This window comes from Hirundo rustica, chromosome 4 (assembly GCF_015227805.2).
Source record: "Hirundo rustica isolate bHirRus1 chromosome 4, bHirRus1.pri.v3, whole genome shotgun sequence".
NCBI classification, from domain to species: Eukaryota; Metazoa; Chordata; class Aves; order Passeriformes; family Hirundinidae; genus Hirundo; species Hirundo rustica.
The window spans coordinates 63,265,019-63,292,302 of record NC_053453.1 but is presented as its reverse complement, the minus strand read 5'-3'; the positions used below and the strand labels follow the sequence as shown (position 1 = coordinate 63,292,302).

At 40.8% G+C, this 27,284-nt stretch overlaps 1 protein-coding gene across 1 annotated transcript in view; it reads right to left on the bottom strand.

The window, feature by feature from the left end:
* The window catches only part of LOC120752097 (potassium voltage-gated channel subfamily KQT member 1-like), a 411,281-nt gene that overhangs the window by 190,231 nt on the left and 193,766 nt on the right, over positions 1–27,284 (bottom strand). The window contains exon 13 of the mRNA XM_040062756.1: positions 4,595–4,609. Within this exon, the coding sequence (XP_039918690.1) occupies positions 4,595–4,609 (15 nt within the window). The remainder of the gene's footprint in view (positions 1–4,594; positions 4,610–27,284) is intronic.

The window sequence follows — 27,284 nt, the reverse complement described above, 5'->3', positions numbered from 1 at the left end:
CAGGCTTAAATAGACAAGTTTTAAGAAGTCAGAGATGGAACCAAACCAAGGCAGTAATTTTGTTCTAATTCTCCTCCTTCAGCAGAAATCAGGGCTACAGAACTTTTTCCACTGTGTTATCAAGCTAAAGTTTTCAAAGTCATGAGACTGAACTCTTGGAACTTGGTGCACAGCTGAACAGGCTTCATTTTTACAGAGAAAAGTAATTTATTTGTGAAATACAGCTAAGAAGGTCACCCAACTATCATTCCAAAGCACTTGATATCATCGTGTTCCAACTGGCAAAACTCACACCAATCTCATTGGGAGAAAATTGTGAAACAGAAGTGACTGCTCAGATTTTACGGTCACTAGTGTTAAACTGAGAGTCAGTAATGTGTGAAACCTGATGGAAAAACAGCGTGAAAAGGTACAAATCCATAGAGTGAAACATATGGGTAAGTCATCTTAATTGCCCCAATATATCCCTGGGGAGCACAGAGGCTCCAGATGAGATAAATTCCTGTTCACCAAGCAGAGCTATCCTCCTGATGATGGGTTGGGGGAGTGTGGCCATGATCCTAAACATTTTTTGAGATTTTAGCTGATTTTCATAGGTTTCTGACCACTAATGTCCATAATGGATATTTCCAGCTACTACTGACTGGGTTACATTTATCCCTGAATGCAGTCCAACATCTCTACCTTGCTAAACCTTATATTTTATTCCAAAACCCTGGCTTGGAAAAAACTCTTTCAGCCTTGAAGGTGTCGGTCTGTCACGTGCCAGAAACATCTACCAGGAGAGAACAAATGGACAGAGATGCTCTGGGCCCTGCTTTGGTAGTGCTCAGCAGGAACACAGCACCACTTGCAGCAAACCTCCTGGGTATTTTAGGATAAGCAGCAGATGAGACGACAGCCTGAGGGGGATGTGATGTACACCACATTTCCACACTCTTTCCATGTGGCATTTTCTATGGGAACAACGCAGAAAGGGACAGATCTACACAGGGATTATGGTTTTTAACTCACTGAGGGGTGAGGATTTAACTCCTTTCATAGCCTGGCTCCCAAACAGTAGGACCTGAGCACTTGCTCTCAGCAGGAGTGGGTGGGCGCTCACCCCTCTGTCCCTACAGAGCAAACTCTCCTGCCTCTGTGCACCAGAGGGCAGTGGCACACACACACAAACACACAAGATGCTTTCCAGCCCATTAAAAAAATTAATTATTTTAAAAAATTTACCCATAAACCCAAGCTTAAGCTCTTCTCATAAGGATGGAGTCCACACTGAGGTGGGGTGGGTGGTTAGTATTGGGTGGGTTGTTTTGTCTGTACGTTACGCTGAAAATAATATAATCAGAGCTTTACTGGCACACAGTTCCATGCTTTTCCATCTTTTAACCTAAACAACAGGAAATTACGTTTTGTCAAAAACCTCCCTTAAAACACTTTGTAAAGGAGAACAAAATGACATTTGAACAGAAGTGATCTGGCTTTGGGAAAGTTACGAGCACATAAATTAATAACTGAAGCCTGCAACATCTGTAACTACAATGGAGACCATGAAATGTCTACTGAAATAACATATCCTTGGATCCATAAGTGGAGCTGACATCATCTCTAACTTTGTCTTCAACAGGACCCAGGGCAGCGTGGGTTCCTTGCCTCTCTGCTCAAGGATTTCTCAGCAGGATGCTCAATTTTTAAAGGGCTCCAAACTACCCTTAATTACGAGTCCTTCCTCGTTTGGCTCCTGGGCCGTCGCTGTGGTAGGGCAGGGAGGAAGGGGAGCGGGTGGGGGTCCTGGATCGTGGATGTTCACACAGTCCCCACCCTGGTGGGATGCAAAGAATCTCTTGGCAGCTACTCAGGAAGGGCTGGGGAAGGGGAGCCCCCCTGCAGGTCCTGGCTGTGCCTGTGTGGGTGCAGAGCCTGGTGGGACAGCTGTGCGCCCAAGGGCCACTGCAGGCTGGGCTTGCTCCTCTGCTCAGGGCTCAGAGAGCACTGAAAGGCAGCACTTTTGGCAAAAACACTTGGATGTATTTAAGACTGCCTTAAAAAAAAAAAAAAAAAATTATATACTGCAGGAAGGCTGTAGCTTAAGCCAAAGAAGCCAAACATTTTCTCTTCTGTTGGAAATAACTGAACCAGAGGAGAAAATAGAGATGATGAAATCCAAAGCAACTGTAAAAACTGTCCCACAGGGATGTTTTTATAGTCTTTCTTTGATATAGCATTCTGTTTGCTAAAAGCTGGTGTTGACCAGTTCAGATGTACTCTTTTTTTTCTTCTGTATAGAGTCTGATAGCTTCCAGCCTAATGTGCTTTGGAGCAGTCAGGGAATATTTTAAGTGAAAGAAGACACCTAAATGGACCCTAAAGCCAGGCAGAGTTACAACTATTGCAGGCCTTGCTGAGGTACAGCTCAAGTCTCCAAACAAGCCTGTTATCAGTGGGATGCATTCTCAGTGCAGTAGCATTTGACTTCAGTGTAGGGACCAGGGAAGGGACTTTGCCCAGGCTGGGCTGCAGGGTGGCTGCAGATAGTGGAAAGCGCATTCCATACTGGTTTTCCTGGCGTTTATTCAGGTGTCATGAGTTAGAGGAGTTATTTAGTGTAACATCATGAGCTGTGGAAAATAAAGGCCACTTCAGCAAGGTCAGTTATAGCTCTCTATCCCAGTTTGCAAAACTGGTTTGAGGATACACACTCACAGTACTTGGGTTACTGCTGAGATTCATTAATTTGTCAGATCTTGATTGCTTAGCAGGAAAACACATACAGGGTCGCACTAACTCTGTTTTCGTGCTGGTCCCTGGATGGCTGGTAACTCCTGGTCAGAGTAACATACAGCTGTATGTTATGTGTGCTGTGTGTGTCTGGTCTGGAGCTGTGCACTTGGCATTGGTCTCTAAGCCAGCACAAACAGGGACTAGATCAGTGATGGCAGCTGAAATGTACAGAAGTTACTCGAGAACTCAGCCCTCCATCTGCCTTTTTGTTTTCCCACCACATTTGATTAAGATTATTCACTTTCCAGCTCTGTTTCTGTGAAGAACATTGATTCCTAGTCCAAACTTCTAATTTTTTCCCATGTACAATTATCGCAAGTGGGCTGATATTTTATTAGTAAAATTTAAAGGAAATCTTATTCGCACTGAAAGCAAGGGACAAGAAGGGTGGGAACCGATAAATCAGAAAGATGATAAAATTAGAGAGCTTGTCACAGGCAGATGCAGCAGTTGGTCCATATGAAGTCACACACACAATGTGGACCTGCTGCTGCTGGAGAAAAGTGGTGGAGAGACATGGTTCTCATCACAAGGAAAAGGAGCTTATGTAATGTGGTTTTAAAACTGAGGGAAACTGCAATATCCAAATTTTTTTAAAAATCACCTTTCCTATAAATGAAAATATTATTGCCTTCAGCTAAGCCAAGCCAGACAAAATGCCTTGAGCTTTTAAAACCCCATGAGTTAAGAGAAGGTTGCAGCTTGAGTCTGACATGCTAACATCTGGAACTGTCAGGCGATGATTCTGATTCCAGAGCTCATCCCAAGCCAGGAGCAGCAGAGAGGTACAACATAAACATAACACGAGAGGTTTCCAGTCTTGTAATATTTCATCAAAGCCTTGTAAAGAACGGATACTTCTGGAGCATTTCCACCACTTACACGATGGAAATTATATACAATACTATTTGCACTGAAACCTGAGGGAACATTTCAGAAAATGTTGGCACAAGTTTACTTTTCCCTTTATTCTTAATCACCACTCCACCTTAAACCTACCTCATCTCCTCATCTCTATTCTAACCATATCCTCACCTGAACTTTTTCAAGCCCATGTTTGGCTCAAAGCTACAAATAAATTAGGATTGGCTCCTCTGAAAACAGAGCAGCCTGGAGGCTTGTTTGGCTCCACCACGCTCTGCTGACAGCCTCAGTCTGTGAAGGAATGCTGCAGACTTCACAAATCCCTCCTCTGCAGGTACAGTCCCAGGTAGGAAAGAGTAGAGAAGTGGGAGAATACGGTTTGTGAGGAGCTGCTTTCTGGGGTCTGGTTGTTTTGCTGTGGATTTTGTGGCATTTGCTGTCTTCACCCACCCACCCATCCCACATACACTGCTGCCTGTGAATCGTTCAGAACACAGCTGCCTTTACGTCTACCTGCCCCTCTAACCCGACTGTCCCTGAAGTGAATGGGAAAGAAAGCAGATTTCCTACAGCAGGGAATTTAGGGGCAGGGAAGACGGTGCAGGGACAGGACGAAAGCTCTGAGGGCAAACTGCCAGAAGAGGAGGAACTAGGACATCGTTTAGGGGGAACAACAGGCCAGACAATACATGGGCAAAGGAAGCACCACTGGGAGAAGCAGCAGCACAGGGTGATTTCTTCATGTTGTCGAGGAACAGAATATTGCAAGTAAAAAGCTCCTGAAAATGCTCAGAGGCGGATGTAACCTGCTCACTGAACATGATTTCATGAAGAAAAAAAGCCCCTGGACTTGGAGTTGTTTTTCTCAACTGCAGACAGTTGGAGTTTTCAGTTACAAGTTTGTTCTGTAATATTGCAAAGTGGGTTTATTGAGAAAGTAGGAGAAAAGCACTGTGTTAGTCCCCTGCTAATTAAAATGCATAATTAAAATGAGTAATTAAGCTTACTACAGAATGCTCTTGTGTCTGGAAGCCCAACTGCCCTTGAACAACAACTCATCCGCTGAACTGTCTCTGAGAACTAAAGTAGCCATTGGATATTGTGGTTACATGTTTCCTCTATTTTTTGTTGGCAGCAAAATAAAAGTCCCTGGTCTCTTTTTTGCAATTTTATTTCTTCCATTCTTTCTGCAATGTCAGAACAAACAAGATGATGTCATAGGGATGTCTTTTCAGTGTGGAAATGAAAAGACAGAAAGATTTTCCTTTTTCTTTTTTTTTTTTTTTCCCTGACCAAACATCTTCTAGAAATTGCCACAATAACTTCCTGTGTTACCACTGACCATCACTACTGTTGGTCCCAGGACAGGTGAAGTGCTCCTGTCTTCATGCCAATACTCTTTTGCTTAGGAAATACCCTCAAGCCACAAACCCCTTCTTGGGATGTGGACAGATGCTGGCAGACAATGACACATTTTTATCCCGCATATTACAACATTCACTGATCCTAGCAGCAAAGTATTTTTCTTTTTTCTTTTTCCTTTTTTTGTTTTTTTTACTTCTTTCTCCTTAAAACTTGATCTACATCAATTCATCTTTTTAAATATGCCTACAGACCATCTAGCTGGAAAAAGACACTGCAGAGACAGCCATCACCGAGTCCAAACAACTTCCCAGGGCCACCTTTCCGGAATCTGAATAGCCTTCACATCTGTGCAGCACAGGAACAGGATGGCCTTATTCCATAGCTTCTGGTTTGCTCACTTTAAAAAATGCCACAACCAAAATTAATGAACTTTAGGACTTCATTTTCCTCTTTGCTGTATTCAGCATTTATGGGAACAACGTGGTGTTGTTAATATACACCAATGACTGAGCGCTGTATTTATGCCTCAATGATTTTCTGTCGTGAGAATATAATGCCTGGCAAAGGCTGATTCTCTGAAATACCAGTTTGTTTGGGGTCATTAATCTTAATTCCTATCTTGCCTGAATAGGAACTGAATAACAGTCAAGTCAGGGAATAGTTCTGAGAATTAAAACTTCAATGGCTCTTGGCTGCCCAAGGCTTCACATTTCTCTTAAAAAATATGTAATTGATTAATCTGCACCAAGTACTATGGAGAGACCCTGTGGAATAATGCAAAATGCTTCTTGTGGTTTTAAAAAACAGGAAAACAGTGGCTTTTGGCAAGAACTTTCCTTAGTGGTTCTTGTGATTTAGTAGTTGCAGCAGGGGCTGTGGAAACACAACTCCTGGTTTCTTGAACTGATTGATTTAACTGACCTCTGTGTTTCTGGGTGATCTTGTTCAAGTCCCTTTACCTGCTTATGCTCTAGTTTATATGTCTATAAAATAGGTGCAAAACCTGTCTAAGTCATGGAGGTGTCATGAGGATTTTAAGGCTATTAGCAGTCCCAAATGAACTCGTATTTTATTTATAGAAGGAGTCTGCAGAAAAAAAAAATAATAGCGACAATATGCTTAATGGTGATAAGAAACAAGGGATACCGATCTGCAGGCTTGGGATAAACAGGCAGGTCACTGTGCCCTGAGCTGAGGCTGTTTTCCAAAGCATTCTCTCCTCTCCAACTTCCCTGCTCCTCCTCTCCTGAGCACCTGAGCAATCCATGTCGGAATTGGTTCCTTGTTCACCAGATACCCGGCAATGCAAGGCACCCACAGCATCTGAAGCCAAACAGGACCATTAGATCATAAATGTGACCTGCTCAGCAGCGCAAGGGATTGCATTTCACACAGCTGCCCTTGCCCTGAGCCAAAAACCTTGTGTAGGACTAAAGTAACTTTCCAGAAAGGCATTTGGCCTTGATAGAAAGACCTTTATATACTGTTAAAAAGTGCCTTATTTTTTATTTAAATTTGTCAGTATTCAGCTTCTAGGCTCCCCTCTCCAACTGGAGTAGCAGAGCAATTTTATCCTTTTCCAGCCCCGTCTTTATTCCAGGGACCTTCAGGGGTGTCAGATGCACAGCCTATGCATGGCCTGGCAGGGAGACCAGGCTTTGGTGTGGGGAAGAGAGAGTACAGTACTGCTCTCTGTGGAATTGCAGGGGGAGACTGAAATCCTACTTTTTTTTAAAATTATTTTTTCAGCCTGTGGTTTAAATCATGCAACCAGTAATTACAGAGATTCATAATGGAAATGCTCAGACTGGCTAGAGTGGAGAATGAATGGGAAGGTCTGTGTTAGAAAGGGAACACCAGCACAAAATACCCTCTGAGAGTGGCAGGTGCTAGACCATGAACATCACAGCACAATTATGAACAGCTTTTGGAAATATCCCATTCAGGAACACAAAGGAACAGGTTCAGTCAGGAGCTGAAAAAGGCCATTAAGCAGTGATGGTAGGACAATACAGAACAGGGCTGGAGTCTTAAGACACTCTGGTAAGAAGACAGAGTAGAGGAAATAAATTCTAATCATTCCCAGAGGTGGCTGAGCACAGAGGAAGTAAAAGATCCTGGTCACTGTCAGCTCCCAAAGGAAAAAAGGCTTGGCAACACTTGGGATCCTGAGATCCCAGCATGAAGACTCAGTAGAGCATTACATGGCCCTCCACAAATGGCAAGAAATCCTGAGCATCCCTCCTGGATGCAGAGCTGGGACACAGGCTGGGGGACGGGCTGCTTGGGTGCACACAGAAGTGTGTTTGTGAGTACCTGGTTATGGGATGTGAATGGCTGAAACTCGCCATCTTCAAAGAAAATGACTTCGCCCTCCACTAATGTTTGGCATCGAGCCTTGGGACACAACCAGTTTATACCAGCAGAAAAGGCCCTTGAAAACTGGTTCTCAAACAGATCTCCTATTTGATCACCTGCAATTTTGCCTTTTAAAGATCTTCTCAAACCCACAGATATCCTCACAAGACCCATGCAAAATTCCATCACAACCCATTCTGAGCTCCAATGCCAGTTTCTACAAACCCATGTGCCAAGAAAGGATATTGCTTTGACCCTGGAGGAATTGCCATTTCAAAACCAGACAGAAATCACGTATCTTTAAAAAGAAAGAAAAAAAAAAAAAAATTAGTGTGCATGAGCTATTTTGCAGACAACAGTGATCATACTCATAGAACCTCACAGGGAACTTTACGTGACCACAGACGCATATTATTTTTCCACCCTCTATTTCATGTAAGAACATGCATAAAAATCCTGCAGGTCTCACTTGCCTAATACTGAAAATATGCAGTGCTTATCAATAGTTTACAATAGAAATAAATATCTTGCTAAGGGTTGCAAACATCACTTGTGAAAAAAGTCACTGAAACCAGAAGTTTTGCTGAGCTGCTTATTTCAGGATATTTCACTTGCTCATTGAGAAACTACTTTCTGTTCAAAGGTTGCACTTTTTTTTTCTTTACTTTCAGGAAAAGATGCTATCTCTTGGCATTTTTATTTTTCTGGCAGACCTTTAGCTCAAACATTGGATGAACAGAAGGAAAGTGTTCATATACCAATTGCTCATGACTTACTATTAAAGAACAGGAAAAATTCTGTTTTCAGTGTAAGTGAGGAAATCTGTGCCTTCATGCTCTGGGGAGTTCTGATTTTCCTGTCTTTGTTTCCATCCTAACACAAAGGAAAAATACTTTAAAAGTCATTACTAAACAAAAGATTCTGAAAGCATTTGAATCTGAAATGATGATATGCTTCCATTCTCCCCCTCCATTTTAAATACACTTTTGATTCCAAAAAAGAAATATTTTATCCTCTTATAAAATGAATACATTTTATCTGGTTTATGCCCTTTCTCCTCCCTGTAACTGGGACTCTTCCCTGCAGACATATTCTATAGTGCATCATGTGGTGCACAATGAAGACCACATGTCTCAGAGAAGAGGTAAACTGGTTTATAGGTACCCCTGAAGAATGGCATATCCATGCTATGAATCCCATGAAACAGCAAATCACCCTGGGAAGACTCAGGTCAAACATTGGAATGGACTTTGACAATTTTCCACTAATAACAGTGTCCTGAATTCTGCCTGCATCGAGTGAGTTTTGTTTTCCCTCCTTCTGTTATGAAATTAAATTAATAAAACTTACACTGCCTGCCAAAGTTTTGTCATGGAAAAACTCCATTTTAAAGTGTTTTTTTCCCCCTCCTTTGAAAGATCATCAGCTCTTTGTTCACTGAAAGCTATTAGCAAATGAGTATCTGATAGAAGCAAAAGATAGACATTTACTATTGAGTGCAAGAGGTGATCTAATTAACAGGATAATAGCTATTAGTGCTTCAAAGTCTCAACCTTTTGGGTTTTGATTTTTTTCTATGTGCTTTGTTTGGTTTTTTTTTAATTGGGCCCTGAGGATGCCAGTACTTCAATCAAAAGTGTTTCTAAATAATTATGCACTCATTTAGGTGGCTAACCACCTGAATTGCTGTAATTAGAAAACTTGATATAAACAATTAATTATGTTCACACCGCCAAAGGCTGTTTTTAAGATCTAGATACAGAAATATGTTCAAACAAAGAAAACCCCCCAAACAAGGGATCTTTAATTCATTTGACACATGCCTACTGATTGTTCTCTGACAACAATCTGAGAAAGCCTCTTGGAAGCCCTGTGTAAGAATGAAATAAAAAACTGGGGATGATGCTATCAAGACTCCCACTGAAATGGAATTATTTTTTTTTTCCCAAGAAACAGACCTACAGAAATTGCCTCAAATCAGCTTTTTTTTTCTCCTTGAGCAACTGGCTTTATTTTGGATCTGAATGAACTTACTGCAGAGTTGAGGCAGCAGCTCAAGTATTCACGTACTCAAGCCCAAAATTTCAGTGCTCCAAGAAGTGAAATAGGTCACGACCAGCTCTCCATTCGGAGATGAAATAACGTGCTTCTTCTCTAATTTCATTCTCTTAGACAGAAGTTTCCCAGCATTCTGCTGTCCTCCAACAAGTCCTCACAAACACTGAGCTGGCTTGATAACGAATTACAGGTGTAGTTTTCTAAAAGTTCACAAACCCATAAACTTCAACCCCAAAGGGCTCCTTCCAAAGGAGCATGACACAATTTATCTTTTTGCTAGGCTGTTATGCAAAAAAGAAACTATGCAAAATCTCAGGTTTGGCATGGATTTGAAACAAAACCACTTGAAAGGCAGCAAATTAAAGTGAATTTTCTTTGAAAATTTCAGTTTGCCCAAACCTGAAACTCAAAGCAAACCTCAGGGCAGAAGTGCAAACCAGAACAGATAGAAATCAACAGACACTTACACAACACTCCATGAATCAAAGGTATGTAACTTCACATGACATCAAGCAGAGGATGACAAAGAAGGAATCAGATAGGAACATTTTTGAGCATGATCTACTTCACATTTAACAAAATAATTCATCTCTCCTATTACCAGTCTTCCAACCACAAAGCCTCATAATCTCAAGTTTTAAGTTCTTCTCGCAATCTTAAAATTCTTATTGTCATCACTTCAATCTTTCTCAAATTTTCAAGCATTGTGCTGTGAGAATTTTGGGGGAAATTAAGCTATTTTATTCTACCCAAACACATTTAAATGTGTTCCCTGTAGAATAATCAGCTGTGTCTGATGAAGAGGTGAACCAGTTGAGTCTGAGTGATAACTGATAATTTCCCTGAATTATAAGGTGTCACAAGTATAATCAAGATAATTGATAATGGACCCTTAAAGACTATGGAGATTCTTGAAAATGCACAGGAAGTTTTAAAAAATACATCATCCTGTCTGTTGTTTTTTCAGATACCTCAGGTTGGATTTTGAAACTGCAATTTCCATTCCTGGCAGCTGTGAAGTTAAACCCTGAAAGTGTTTACACACCTCTCCTACACCTTCCAAAATAGCTCTTTAATGGAAGTACCTAGGGAACGGGGAACTAGTTACCTTTCCAAATGACTGAGGAAAAATACCTGCATAGGCCAAGATCTGTTCAGAATTAATGAAGGCCTTGATTCTGCAAACCCACATCCAAGTAATTCTGTACATGAGTTATTTCCCTGACAGCAGAGGCTGTGGACAGGTATCAAACCATATTCAAAATTAAAGTTTGCAACATGGCAGCCTGATTATGACATTAAAAGTGGTGTTCAGGGAGTGTTCTTCAGTTATTTATCCTCACTATTTCTGTATGGTTTTATTTCACATTTTCATACTGTTCACAAGATGGTTGGGCTTTTTGGAGATAGACACACATATTTATAAACTCCACATTTAATTCACTTCCCTGAGTTAACCCCTTTGGTAAACTTCAGAAAATAATTAAACATGCACTAAAGCATATGCAAAGTTCTAGGTTGTGAGCATAAATATGGAAAAATACAAACCTGATTTATAAGCTCAAAATAATCTCTCAAGAGTGATTTAGCCATAGTTTTAATAGCATGAAAATGACTAATTTAGGGTCAGGAGTAATTTAGTTTTGACTGACTTGGCAATCCTTTGTTCTCTGGGTCATGTAAGTGTTGAGTAAATTATAAACCTGTAATTCTATCCTGAGGTCAAGGGACTTTAGAACTGATTTGATATATTGGTCTCCAGGAAAGTTCTTCCAAGGCCAGTACCCCCTAAACTGTGTTTATGAGTTGACTGCATTAATAACTGATAGAGTCATATAATATTAGCAGAGGTGAAATTAACCCTTAAAAAGAAGGGTGTGCCCAAATTTGGGTTTTTGAATGAGAGACAGGCAAATCAGACATAGCTGTGAGAAGTCCAGTTTCTACATAGTATTGAAAAACATGACTGAGAAAAGGTGTAGATGCTTGACTTCAGGAACAGAATCAGACTGATTATTCTTGTGAACATTACATGGGATAATTCTGGGTTTGTGAAGCAAAACTATTACATTTATATCTTACATGGGACAAAAATAAACAAGCCATCAACTCCTTTTACACGCTATGCTATGTCAAAAGCATAAATACATTAAAAAAATAAGAAGCTGCTCGTTTAATGCAGGCTTTGCTCTATCCCATAATACTAGTTGCTGAAAATCTGAAATGGGATGTAAAGTGAGGTGTTTTCCATTCAAGAATTAAGTGTGCATTATACCAGCAGCCCTTCTTAATTTTGAGCCTTTTAATGTTTCCAAATGAAAGCCATCGCAATGCTAAAGAAATACACTTTAAAGCCTAGACAAAGAGACTGGACTATTCTTTCATCATCAGGCAAACATTAAAGTTAATGGTCCTCAAAGTGTTCTGGGTTATTTCTTTTGCATGACATCAGAGCCCTGAACTTATTAGTAAGAGGTATATTCAGATTATTCTGTTCAGTTCTGATTTAAAAGACATTCAATAGCAATCACAATCTGAAATCTTGAAATCCTTAAGAATAACCTGGTGCTAACCTTGAGCACTCCTGTGAAAAGTCACAATTAGGTTCTCCCCACCTCCAAGCCTGCAGATTTTGTATGAACATTAACATCTCTTCGTAACCATGGATGTTTCTCCTGGACAGTCCTTGGCTATCTCCTTCCACTGCTTTCAGATTCCTAGCAAGATCACTAACTTCACTTTTACTGTATAAAAATCCAACAGCTGGTTAGATTAACCATCAATAAACACACACCCATGTTAAAGAAATATCAGCAACAGGAGTAAAACTGCTCAGACTCTTCTCACAATGGGTTACAGCATTTGACCTGGTCACACAGTAAGAACCACTTTGAAAAGAGGCATTATATTGCTGGCAGTACTTCAGGCCCTTCCCAGGTCCTGTCCCTGGTCCCAGAGGGCAGAGCTCGGTGCCTGCCCCTCCTCTTCCCCTCAGGAGAAGCCGTGGCTGCCATGTCTCCCCTCAGTCTCCTCCAGCTGAACAGAGCAGGTGTCCTCAGCTCCTCCTCACACGGCTTCTCCTCAAGGCCCCTCACCATCCTCGTGCCCTCCTTTGGACATTCTCTAATAGATTCACGTCTCTCTGATATTGTGGCACCCAGAACTTCACACGATATTCCAGGTGAGGCCGCCCCAGCCCAGAGCAGGGTGGGACAATCCCTCCCTGGCCCGGCCGGGGATGCTGGGCCCGGTGTCCCCAGGACAGGGATGTCCCTGCTGGCTCCAGGACACTGCTGGCTCGTGTCCAGCTGGCCACTGACCAGGAGCCCAGGTCCCTTTCCCTGGCACTGCTTTCCAGCCTCTCATTCCCAGTCTGTCCGTGCATCCAGGGCTGCCCCATCCCAGGTGCAGAATCCAGCAGAATGCTGTCCCTTGCTGAACTTCACACGGCTGGTGATTGCCCAGGGCCGACATTTGCAGAGGTCTCTCTGCAGGGCCTCTGCCATCCAGGGAGCCGACAGCTCCTCCCAGTTCAGTGTCACCAGTGACAAAGTATTCCTTAGGGTGTTGCATACAGGTCATTAATGAGGAAGCTGAAGAGCACAATGCTGAGGATGGAGCCCTGCAGAAGCCCACGAGTGACCAGTGCCAGCCTGGTGTCACTCCAGTCACTGTCACCCCTTGTGTCCGACCTGTGACCCTGCTGCTCACCCATCATGGAACACAGTTATCCAGCTGTGGGCTGGACAGTTTGTCCAGAAAAATCCTGTGAGAAACAGCATAAAAAACTTTGCTGAAGTCCAGAAAGATTCATCTGGCTTTCCTGGGTCAGCTAGATGGGTCACCCTGTCATAGAAGGAAATCAGGTTCCACAAGCAGAACTTTCCTATCATGAAGCCGCGCTGGCTGTGACCAATGACAGTGTTGTCCTCCAGGCATTTTTCAATCCCTCCCAGAATCATCTTTTCCATGATTTTCCTGGGCACTGAAGTGAGACTGATGCAGCTCTGTGAATTGGCTCAGACGTGAATCACAGGGATGATGGGCAGAGCAGGGAGGGGAGGGATGTGCAGCTGGAGCAGAACCTGCCCATCCGTCATGGAGAACTTTGTGTTGGCTCAGCCTCAGCCTGACTTGCTTCTTCAGCTCCGTGATGCCATGGGCTACAACAGGCTCCTGACAGCTTGTGAAAAATAGGTGAAGCCTGGCAGGTTTGAGAACCAAGTGTTGTAACTGCATCTGGCAGGGGAGGAGGGCAAATTAGCAGTGAAAACAGCATGTGCTGATTTGAGAACGAGGGCACTTGAACTGGCTGGCTGTCAGCTGGCTTACATAAGTATTATTTACATTATATGCAAGGTAGAACTCATCTCCTTATGCTGAGCTCAGGGCACTGGCACATTCCTCGCTGAGGGTCAGAGGGAGTTTAGCTCAGGTTTAGGCTTTAGCAACATCAGCAGAAGGGTGAGGGCTTGAAGCAAGGATTCAAATCTGGGTTTAAGCTGCATTAATTAAACTTCTCCCCAAATATTCTGTGAGTAGCAACTTCTGACTGTTCACTGTGAAAAGCAATACATTTGAATGGATGATGTGCGGGACAGAGGATTTAGTGAATAATTGTTGCCCTCTGTAAAACACAGAGTTACTAAAGTTGCAGTCACTGCTTTGCCTTCTAACCCCCATCAAAAGCATCTTCATAATTTTGTATTTGGGTTTCTTGGAGTATCAGTACTACAAAATAAAATTGCAGTTTGCTAACATTTATCATCTGTGTTTTAAACGAAAGCTATTTTCTGGGAGATACTAAAAGAAATTTCCCTCCCCCCCTCATTTTAGATAATATATACTGTATGGAAAGTATATGCTGTATTGTATATTTTCTATAAAAACATTACATTTTTAACTTCCTTGGGACCGTGTATATAAATATTTGTACATGAAATTATAAGATAGGCTTTGAAATTTATGCCATAAATTTCTGTTAATGTTCTAAAAATATTTGTGCAGGCAAATGAAATTGCAGTAAAATATTTTACTACAGATCAGTCAAAGGTTCTCAAAACTTTATCTTCCTAAAAAACAATCTTTCAAGCTATAAAACAGAGTTTCCATTTTAGATATCAAAAAGGCAAACTTAACCAGCTTGACTTGATTAATACCAAGCGGTTTAACATTTTTGAAAACACTGAGATCTAAGGTGAAATAAAGTCAAGTTGTAAGCGTTTTCTCTTATTGCATATAGGTTTTAATTTTGTTTTCTAGAAACTTATACTGTTAGAGGCAAATGGCAGAGGATAGGGGATCATGTGCATATTTCCTATTGCAATTAACACTAATGAGAGCAGGATGTGTTGCCCAGCGCACAAAGCCCCGAGTATACAAATTGTTAATAAATCTGACTCCTCACCAGCCAGAAAACGAATGCTGCATTCAGAACGATGTGTGGTCCCAGATGTATTTCCGAAGGAGCTCCATGGGGTGTCCCAACACCTCAGTTTGCCCCACCTGGAGTCTCCCAGTGGCTTTTACCACCCACAGTGGGAGCTCCTGGGCGGTGAGGGAGAGCCTTGCTCTGCAGCACCATTTCTGCTCACACAAAAGTCCCTTTAATGGCAGCAGCTTTCCCTCAGGAAGGTTCCAAACAGCCCCCAAATCACAGGCACAGTATCAACAGTTTTCCTGTGTGTCTTCATGAGAAGCTGTTTCCCCTTCTCTAAATCCCCACCTAAAGACCACGGCCAGGTGAGCTTGGGTCCCCAGGAGCTCACAGCTTTCCCACGAGCTCAGCACAGTTGCAGACACCTCTGAGCCCACCTCTGGCCAGCACTCTGGCCAGCCCCAGCTCCTGCAGGAGAAGGCTCCTCACCACGTTCTGCAGCCCCTGCTCCCCACCCTGCTCACGCTGCCTGGCCCTGCCTTGGAGCGGCTCCCTGAAACAGAGGCTAGACAAGGTGAAGAGAATAAAAATCAGTATTTATTAAAGGCCTCCAACAGGTACATCTTGGGCAGCCAAAAGTCTCCAAGAGGCTGCACCCAAGATAGATGATGAGCATGAGTTTTTCATACAGATATAAATTTGGTCCATTTATGTATCAGGGGTTAAACCTCCAATTACAGTTTTAGGTAATGAAATCATGTACCCCCAGTTTGCTCCCCTCCCCATTCAATTTTGTTTATACTTTTTGGGGCCTGAGGCAGTAAGGTGTCCTTGAGTCCCAGGCCCAGAGAAGAACAGTTTTGTCTGAATAAAATGGGAGAACAGCAGCTGACAGGTTATGGAGCTTTAGAGTTCTACACTAAAGAATTGCAGGATTGCAAATAGATGAAAATATAAAAGCTAAAATCCTAAGGCATCACAACCACCTGCAAATGCCAGCTGCCGAAGCTTGCTCCCTGCCCTGCCTTCTCTGCAGAGTCCCACACCTCTGGATGCCAGCATCCTTTGGGATGCCTGTCCTGCACACACTGAGCAGCTGCCCAGTGCCAAGGGGATGATTCAGATCATGGGTGCCAAGGAAAGAGCACAGAGAGAGAGATTCATGGGCTGTGGGCAAAGTCTCAGGTTTCAGAATTCACTCCGGCAATTTGCTAATCCCCATGAATCTTTTAGATGTGCCCAGATACTTTTTCCCCTCGCAGCATTGGTGTGTTGCCCAGCAGAAGGAAATAGTTTTCTTCCTCTCATTCAAATGTCAGCAGCAAGCAACAATTCCTTTGGCTTGTGTCAATTTTAATTTATATTTTTTTAGGGGGAAAGAGAATATTTTTGTTCTTTTCAGATTTAACATAGTTTTCTTGTTTTGCCTCTAAACACAGCAAACTTACGGCCATCTCAGGTGTTGCTCAAAACAAAAGAATCAAGAACACTGGCAGTCACACTTATATTGGAAACAGACCTCTAAAAACCATATCTCTACATAGAGTTTTTCTGTTTTCCATTGCAATGGATTCTGATAAGACAGGAAAGAAGAAAAAAAAAAAAATTTATATCCTATTTTTCTGTACTTCCTTCCTTGCTGGACCACAGTTTTACAACTAAAATCTTGAATCAAGGATAGGATGTCACTGTGTCATTACTGCTAAAGTTCTTGGGGTTTTTTGTTTTTATTGAACAATAGCAAATGCATTCCAGAAATAAAAATTGTTGATAAAATTTTTAAAAAATAATTTCAGTGTGGCAGCACCAACCAAGAGAGTTTAGGGAATGCCATATGTTAGGTACCTTCAAAGAACTCAGTTGAAGCCTCTATGCATTAGCATTATACTAGGATTGGTGGAGTTTTCAAAACAAGTGAAAATATATTCAGACATTATCTTTTGCACTATATTCAGCAGAGAATGGAGAAATGTCACTACAGCGTGCCTTATCTGATTTATGTTAGCTTTTGCAATAAAGTTCAGGTGACTGCAATTTTTTTTTTTTTTTTTTTTTAATATAAAGAAAATACTATGCAGTAAAAATAGCACCCCAGTAGGGAAGCTTCGGCTCTTGCACTCATTTGAAATCTGGGTCACTGCACAAGCATTAAAATAATCCTAAACCAAACAGGCAGCCTGCTCTTACAGCAAAAGAAAGGTGGTGGGGAAATTAAGTGCCTGGGTTGAACTAACGAAGGCGGGAGGCTGAAACACTTGAAGATGGACTGCCCAGGTAATTCAGCCACTAACCAGCCTCTGCTGAGAAGGAAAAACTGAAGGCACCACAGGTGTGCCTTTCTTCACACATGACAGCACATTGCAGAGCCAACAACTTGGAAACTGAAAACTTTGTGTGTCGAAGGTCTGGGCTAACGTGCACACCAATCATTCCATGCAAGAGGAATTTGCGCCAAATTGGGAGTCAGGCTAGGCTTAGGTGTCTGTGCAGCTTTCCCGGTGATCTTGGCTACGGTGGGTTCCTCAGAGGCCTTACTTTTGTCCAAGAAGTTGATTGCAAACTCAAGGAAGAAATAAAGAAGTTGAAATCAACAGATGCCATAATGTCCCACTATATAAGAAACCCAAAAACATTGAAGAAAAAACTCACTACAAAAGCTTTCTATTCACGTAACATAACTGTAGATTTTTTTACACCTGGAAAAACAGAAAGCTTAAATCACTGTTCACAGAGAAATTTAATTTCAGTTTTTTGGGTCTTTTTAACATACTTGTGCTCATAGTTTGCAAACTTAAGCCATGGTGCCTAACAGAGGTGGCTTTGTGTCAGAAATCTAGAATACAAACTTTTAACTCAGACATTAACTCAGATCCACTGTGGCAAATCAGGATGGGAGATAGACACAAAAGCTAAAAGTTCAATGAAAAAAAATGCGACAAAACCACAAAACACTACCGCTGAAATTTCTGACTCTTGTGCCTTTGACTTCATGACCATAAGGTTTCACTAAAAGAGTGTTTGCATTGAATGTATTGCATTCCTTTTGGAGATGGGTTCACCTGAGAATTGTATCTTTGTTTCCTGGGATTCCATCTGCTCCCACTGCCATTACCCTCTGTGTAAGCCTTTCACAAATGGCACCTGTGGACACAATTCAGGGCTTCAGGTGAGGAAGAGTTACAGGAGAGAGACTAACTCTTCTGATGAAAAGGTCTCCTTTTCATTCAGACTTCCTTGATAATAAAGAACGAGAGAGAGTGGAAAAGAAGAGAACAGAATACATACCAGTGGCAGAAGTTTTCCTAAAGAAAATGTTGCCCTGAACTTTTTCATCAGAAAAGTTTCCGCCTACAGGCAAAGGGTGCTGGGTTGAAAGAATGGGTAACATGAACTCCCTCAGAATTAGATGATGTTCTGCCAGAGCTATAAAAAAAGTGTAAGAATGAAGTGACTTAGTCACCACTAAAATCATAATTGTACAGTCATCCAGGTTGGAAGTGCAGCTCAATCCCTTGTTAGCTCAGGGCTAATGTCAAAGTTAGGTCAGGTTGCTCAGGTTTTGAGAATCTTTGGAGCAGAATCTCCAGTTATGAAGTAATAATAACCCCAGAGGCCCATCAGGCTGCAAGCTCTATTCCAATATCACATAAAGGAGCTGGGATCAGTTCTGTGGTATGAAAATCACCCAGCACACTACGCAGAAATGCAAGTAAGGACAACACTACAACTGCAAATGTTTAAGAAAATTTCAATCAGCACATGAGAGGTTTATGGAAAGGATTTTGGAAGGGCAGCAGAAAGACCAGCTACTTTCCCAAAAACTACTAATGAACTGTTGTGTGACCTCAGGCAAAATCACTTCAGTGCTCCATTCTTCCCTCCCCACTGGGTCTATTTAGACTGGGAGTTCTTCAGGGACAGGGACTGTCTCTCCCTGTCTATTTACACAGTGTCTGACACAGCCAGCCCCTGATCCTGCAGGGGACCTACAGATGCTATTGCATTACAGAAAAATAACAAGAGTGACAAGCAAGATGTAACCAAATTAGGCAATTTGTGAGAGGGATTACATTTACTTGTGAGCAGCTTTGCTGGGTTTTTTGTTGTTCTTGAAGAGTTTATTATGGCAGCAGATTTTAGTGCACAGTTAGAGCAGGGAAAAACCGGCAACAAAAATGCACTCAGGGGCAGAGCTGCACAAACTGAAGCCTAAAGATCAGCTTTGGGTCTGTTCATGGAACCTACAGTTAATCTGTTAGAGCTGATTTTTGTTGCATGTGATATAGCATGGTTTCATTTACTAATTTTCAAAACGGGAAGATGTTTAAATTATTTTAGAGACAGGAAACAGATAACAGTGATTGTGTTTGTTAGTGAAATTCCACCCAGTTGTCCCTCATAATGACACCAATAACTTGTTTTATATTCTTCTCTTCAAGGGTATACTCTTTACTGTCCAAGTTTCAATGAAATATCTGTAATGACTTTTCAGTATTATCCTGAATTTCTTTTCCAATTAATTTCAATTCTATGTGAACTACACATTTCTGAACTCCATGAGAATATTATTGTAGACTCCAGCAGAATTTTTAGCTCCTTCCAAGAAATGCTTCTAAGAAGCAGGAAGAATACACTGAAGCCTGATGAATCATTCATTTATTTTTTCATGTCAAGGGAAAAAAACAGTCTCAGAAGGAGGTAGCAGATAGTAAGCAAATAGATTAAGCAGCCTTGTTGGAAATATTTTTACTTTGTTCCTAAAATACACTTTAGGATGATATGACTTCATATACAAACTAATATCCCTTGAAAGGAGAGATAAAGAATTATTTTTTTGGTATTTCTCTGTGGGGAACGTTTTTGAAAACACCTGATACCTGAGGCAGTCTACTTCATTTCAAAGGCAAGTATTTGCTCTTTGGGAGTAACCTCTGCTAATGGATGCAAACCTAGCAAGGCAGCAAAATCACTTTGATCTCTCTTTCAAAATGCTTTTGGAATTTATCCCTTGCCAAGGAATGAGTTTCTTCTCCTGGAAAGCACTGAACCCTCATATTAATTATACCCCTCCATCGATCAAGTTAAATCTTAACATTTTAGACATACAATATGATTTGTATTGATACAAAACAGTCTTCACCATCTAAATATTCCAAAGATTTCTAGGTCCTTTTCTACTCCAGAAACAGAAGTAGAAATACTTCAGCCTCAAGCATTTGTCACTTCTACTTCAATGTAAGTTTTAAAAGCAAGAAACTGTGAGGAAACTGCCCGATTACAGCGCACACAACCAAAAACAACTATACGGTACATTGTGTCAGGAGCTACCAAAATGTTTTTATTATTATTTTTGTATGATCAAATGGATGTCAGCTGATGTTTTAAATGCTGGATATCTGTAGCTTTTAATACCATTTGATGATTTACCCATGGACACAGTCCTGCATACCTTCAGATAAAAAGAATAACTGGAACACAGAGGAGCTCAAGTCTGAAATGGACTTTGGACTTTTAATACAGTTCGATCAGGAGGTTTATAATTCTTGCTATATGGAATTCTGAAGCCTTAGGGAAACAAACTAAAAAATACCCACCTATCTGGAATTTGTTTGCTTTGTATTTTTTTCTCATTAGAACCAATTATTTGTCTTGTACTGTTGTTTTGTCCCAGCCAGAACATATATTCAATGAGGTTCTTATCTTTGTGAGATCTCTTGGAATAAATATTTTTTCCCCCAGAGGCAATCTAGTATGCTGAATTGCTGAGGACTTATTAAAAGAACAAAAGTCATAAGGAACAATGGAATTTTCACAGCTTTTGCACTAAAACTTGCACTAAAACACCAGCTGAAGAGCCAGGGTATTAAAGAAATCCCAGTCCACAAGGTAGGAATCTGAATATGAACTCTGCACTCTGGTCTCTTGGTTTTGTATATTTTACAAAGGTCAAACCGAGCCCAAAATCACAAAATGAAGCATTGGACTAGCAGTTTAAAAGGTGAGAATCCAGTTATATTTTATCTTTATTTTGCTTTCTAATCTTAAAACTATTGTTATTGGCTTGTAAGCTGTGTATAAAAACAAATACTCATCCAAGAGAAATATTAATAATAATAATTAGAAGATTACACAATAATTTGATTAATCCAATAAATTAACAAACCATAACAATCCAGTACACTGGGTATATAACTTAAAAAGAAGGCTGAATAATTCAATTATATATTTTAAACCCTACCAGATATATGACCAGGTCAGACAATATAAATCATGATGAAAATCTTATTTTCTGTGTTCTTCATTCAGATTTTGACAATAACATTATGCAAATGCAAAGTTTGACTTCGGATCAGAATATGGCCGAAAAGAGCAGATACTGATTCCTGACTGAGGTCCCCTTTGAAATTTCACACAGCCTGAGCTTTCTATCTTTGATGAATGATTTGGATGATACTTAAGATTCATTTTATTATTTGATCCAGACAGATGAAATCACATTTATTTAACATGGAATGAATTTAACTTACAGGTCTTCTCGAAGGTGTAATGCCACCCAAGTTCTGGCCAGAAGATTGACTGGGAGAAACAAATCCTATGGCCTAATTTTGAATCAACACACACCTCTGAGCTAAAAAAACCCCACACAACATATTGACTATATTTGATATGGACGTTTAAGGAATTTGTGTTTGGGGAAAAATGGTAAAATGAGCTTTCAACATTGGGTCTGTAAAAAAAAAAGTAATATTAATAAGACAGCACTATATTTCTTACTGTTTTGAAAGGAAGGAGGAGGTAGAAAAATTAACCTTAATATGCAATATTTGCTTTTTTTTAAGTGAACAGACCTGACAGTTCTCAGAGAGTGGCTGAGCACCTCCTTCAAAAAGCACAGAACTCCCCAGCACCAGCACACGTCGGCTTCCACTGCAGAATGCCTTCCTACAGCACTGCAGAGACACTTGACTTCCTCCTGGGGAAGTGCAGCTTTCTTCCCTAACAATGGCCCAACTGGTTTTCATAACGGAGATAAACGCTCCCTGCTGTGAATTGTAATAGAAAAACATGTCAAACAACCAACAATAAAAAGAAGCACAGCCAAAAGACTGGCTTTTCCTGTTTTTATGTGCAGCACAGAGGAAACCAAGCACGTGAACTGCACTTGGCTCCTTACAAGTCAAAATATCATTTCTTTTAAATGAGAAGAGGAAAAAATGCACCTCATTTCTGACCCTTTTTTCACTCTGAAGTGCAGACATGAAAACTGAACCCATTAGCTCTTAGTTGCCAGAGGTTATAATGAAACCTCTGAATGTGAAAGTCATATGCTTTGTTAAATAGAAAAAAGGGAATGGTTATTCAGTTAGGATTTTTCCACCCTTTTAAAAGCTGTTATAGTATGAGTGATAAGGACATCCAGCTGCCATTCTGATGATCCCATGGTATTTCCTAGTTTTATGTCCCCTGCTCTTGCTGACAAAAGACCACTTGCTTTAACTCCCCTACTCTTTCATCACATCGTGTGTTTGCTTTCTCCTGCCCTTCATGCTTCTCTCCATCACCTTACTTTTTCCCCCAACTAACTTTTAATAGCCTATTAGTTTTATTTTGGTGTCTCTAGTTAATTAGGTTGGTGAAATTTCCTTTCTTGCTGTCCTTCTCAGCTCCTTAAACTGGGAGGTGCCAGAAATTAGGTTCTTTTTAGTGAGCATGGATGAGTCTACAAACTATTATTTAATATTAGATCTGAATCAGGGTTAAATTGTGCAGAAAATGGTCAAAGAGATCAAATGCACCCTTTGCCGGGGCTGAAGACAACCCAGGTTTATGGCAACCCTGATTATGGTTGATGAGCAGGTAAAAAAGGGTCATTTGAAGACTGAACCGCTGCTTACAGTGCCGAGAGTTATTTTGCTGACAGTCCTGCTTGGCCAGAGTGAACACTGCTTTTTGTTAGTGCTTCTCCTCAAGCAGGGACCGCTCCTGTTCTCTTTTTCTATTCCTCTCATTTGCTACCTGTATCAGACTCCTGGAAGGAAATACTGCTGCTCGTGCAGCAGATCCACAGTATCTAATTTGTACGTTTTTCTAGGAACCCCAGAGCACAGACAGGAAACCTGACACTTCCATGTCTCGGAACACTTAACTGAACATGCCTAGACAAACTCCACGGCATGTATTTGGGTGCATCTGACTCACTAAACCCATAGAATGAATATTTGCTTGAGATCTGAGGAATTCTAAGCCCCAGGTGCTGGGAAGGCAAGCAAGTATCACTGGGTACATCTTCTACTTTTCTTTAAGTATCCACACCACTGGCAGGTGATGAGGCTGGGCAGATTGTTTATTCAGTATGTTCTTAGGTGGGAATCCTGCTGGTGAGAGATGGTGATGGAAGGGCTGAATCCTCCACTGATGCTCAGCATTTCCACGTGGCACTTTTTGTTAGCTGTGATTCTAACTGCAATGAGCCCATTGCCACTTGACTCTAAACCAAGCATTGCAAAAGGGCAAAAATAACAGCGACTTCTGGTGTTACTGTTTATGAACTGCATTTTAACACTCCCTTGCCCCATACATAAAGACAGCACCTCACACCTGGAAGTTAAGGTGATCTTAATCATGAACCCTAAATCTCCCAGAGCCTAAGAAGGTTCCTCACTCGCTCTTATGGTAGATGCCTGTGCTTTGGGAACAGAAGGCGCTGGACTCTGGCCCTGTTTATGAAAGTGACATTCTAGACAAGCACAAATTGTGAGATTAGAAACAATAGATTAGTGAATGCTTGTTAGTGCAATAAGGATGATTAGACCGTGAGGGGAATGGGAGAGGTCACGGAAACGGCAAGAGAGAAGAGTCACAACGAGAGGCCTCAAATGTGTGGTTATCAGGAAGGCTGCTTCCACCCTGCTCTGGTTTCTGTTAACAAGACCCCAGCTTGGAGCCCATCTGAAGACTCTGAAATATAAATGCATTAAGGTACATTAGCTACTATGGCTATAAAGATCCTTAGAGTCATGACATTATCAGATACATGGGACAAAGAACAGATTCTCAGAGCAGCCAGAGAAAGCAAACAATTAATTACAAGAATAGCCTGCCCACATGTTGTTCTTCCCAGACCTGAGCCCGACACAAAACCTTCAAAAGAAATAAATTAGATTTTAAGATGCACCAAACCAAGGGAGATGCCGAAACACACTTCCATTTGATGTAGAGTTAAGTACTCTGAAAAGTACAGTCATACACTATTTCTGCATGGTGTGGAGAAAAATGAAATAGTACACTTGGAAGCATAATGTTGATCACAATCTCTGTGTCATTGCAGAACATCCAGGAAAAGAAGTGGATGTTGGAGGATCTCTTGTGCCAATGTACTCAGACACTGGGGTGGAAAAGGGTAGAAAACAAGCAAAGAATAAAGCACAATTTTTAGATGGCTGAAATTTTCTTTCTCCTCAAGTCACAGATGTCAAATAGGCCATACAGAATCTTAGAATGGCTCTGATATTTAGGACAAGATTTTTTTGCATCATTAGGTCAAATGCTAATATTCTGAGTGTTCTCAGTTATACTGGTCAATACTGACAACCTGTTTTGGCACACACCAGATTTCTGACCTTTACAATGAAAAGGAACCAGACCCTGTCTTTCTGAGGGTTTATACCCTATCAGAGAAGCAATGAGGGATATGTTGTAATGGTTGGAGAGTCTCCAACTGCCACTAATGAAGAGCGAGAGCAGTTTTTTCCAGGTAGAAATTAAGATCTTTTTCTCCTTGTGACTGTCAGTCCTTATTACCACATTTTGCTGAGCTGGGGCCAAACGTGAGCTGTTGGAAATGGTATCAGCCAGAAGGATGTTGTCATTTATATGACATCATAAAGTTTAGGTTGCAATTTCTAAATTCATTGGATAGATGTAAATAAACATTCCCCTCTGAATGAGAGGAAAGAAGCAGCTGGCTGTGTTACAGTACACTTGAGACTAGGAATGTAAATTCAGTGAAAATAAAGGAGAAGTGGTTAATTTGCTGTGTCAGTTTTTGTATGCCAACAAAGAGAAAGCCTGAAACTTGAAATTTTTAAAAAATATATCAGGCTTTTAACAGTAATTTTTTTTTTTTTTTTTCCAAAAGCCATGTACAATATGTGGCCTTATTTTACTGCATATCTACTCTATTTTTCTTAATGCTTATTTAAAATCTCAGTCTGTCATAGCTGTGGTTCTCTATCAATCTGACAACTGTGTAGCAATACTCTCTGTACTTTGTTTCTTTTCACAGCAGAACCACAGAAAAAAAAAAAAAAAAGTTTATAATTGACCATGCAGTGACATACAGTTGCCACGTCTTTGCTTTATTTTGCCTGAGTTATCTACACTCCGTACTATTTCCTGTTATGTGTATGGCTGCATTCTCCTGAGTTTCCAGCTCAGATCTGCTCCAAAAGGGCAGAATCTGTTGATTTCTGTGCCTACAGCCCAGAAATAGTCTGTACTTCAGCAAAGCACTTAAGGACAAAAATAACCTCTTTGTTACCCAGCAAAGCAATTTATTTCAGTATGCAGGTAAGCATTACGCTAAAAGTGGATGGAATGGTTACTACCTGGTGCTAAAATTGTGGTGAATTGCACTTCTTGCCTAGGAAATGGAGGCATTAAAGGATGACCCTGCAGATTCAGCTGTAGTGAAACTGTTGCTCAAAACTTAGAAAAGAAACAGAGTAGTTCTCTCAGCTCTATTTTCCTCTATTTTGCACAATAAACTGTGGTGGCAGACCCAAAAAATTGAAGGAAAATGTGTCTGTAACCCAGAATATCTTTTTGTGTGTTCAAATGTAGAGATACACTTATGTCTCAGCTGCGTTTATAAACTGGCATTTTCCAGCATTAGTAGTAAACCAAGTGACTCTAAATGCATATTTTGCTTATTTAAACCAGTCCCTTATTACCAATCTATATTTAAAAATAGAATCCTTGTATTTCATGTCACATCCCAGCAAAAATGTGAACGCATTAGAACCATGCCTTTCAGTATTGTTAAAAATTATTTCCATCACAGATGTCCCCTCTTTTTGCTCTTACAGTCTTTTGGCCTTTGACAGAAAGGAGCGAAAGACTCCCTTTTCCATGACTTTCCATATGGTTCATGCTTCTTCAGAGCAGATCCAGAAAAGAGCAAGAGGGATCTGATATTTTTATTGCTGTGAGTTCATCACCTGAGGGTTTCTGAGGTGAAGAGGTACCTGGAGGGATGTAAATGAAGAGGAAAGGATGGACCATGATGGAACAGAGAGGAGTTACCCAGCCTGGAGAGAAGCAGAGTGTGGGGGAAAAAAAAAAAAGAGTTCTCTAAAGAAAAATAAACAAGATTAGGAAAGGCATGAAAGGCCCGAGAAGGTGTTATTTAGGTGTTTTGCCCTTCAGGATGAAGGAGCTGGCACTGGAGTGTGCGGGAAGGCAGAAGCAAGAATTTCAAGTGTTAATCACGTGGCTCAAACCATGAGAGGACTGTGAGCAATTTGAGGAGCAAGGAGCAACGTGAACTACCAATATGTCACAATATTAGACAACAGCAGTGAGACCACTTCAGAACAAGGAGTGTACTTTTTGGACATCTAAGTATGCCCAAAAAAGCATCCTCCTAGCATTCCTCACATTTCTGGATGGAAAGGATCATTGGGAATGCACTAAGGAATATCTAGAAGATTGACTTTTCTTCAGTTGCCCAATTAATGAAATATTTTGGTGGGATCCTGTCCGTTGTTATACTGAATATTGCTACAGGAACTGAGGCCCCTGTGACAGGGTCCAGGAAGGCACTTCAGCCAGGGCACAGGAAGAATTTGTGTTCTCCAGCAGAGCATTTACACACACACGTTCTAGCATTTGCAGCGCAAGGGTTTATTGTTGATGACGGAGAGTAGGAGAGGAAGGGAGGGAAAAAGCTCTCTGCACAATGCAAGCCAGAAAATCTATGGAATGAAAATGCAGATACATCCCAGAAACATGAGGGAAGATCAGAATAATCTAGTCTTTTCTCTGCATTTTTTATTTTTTTAAATTACATTTTGGGACATAATTTATTGCTTGGGCTAAGGACGCTGACTTAATAACTTGAGATAAAACACTACATTTAGACTCACCTACAGATGGGCAGAAAATATTTTATATTACTTGTTCCAATGTAATAGTAATCTCAAATGTATTCTTTCACTGCTCTAATGATGTTGTTATGATTTTTATATTTATGCTATTTTTTATAGCAGATGGTTAAAAGAATAATATGCCTATGGGTCATTAAACTTGGATTTCAGTATTTTAAGTATGGCAGGATACAAAAGTGTTCTTTTAATCACTTCATGGGTAAGAATATACCTAATATGTAGTAAAACAGTTTTCAGTAAACATATAATAACTGTGAAGTTATAATTATTTTTCCTCTTTATTTCTCAATATTCATATGAAATTAAATGTTACTGGT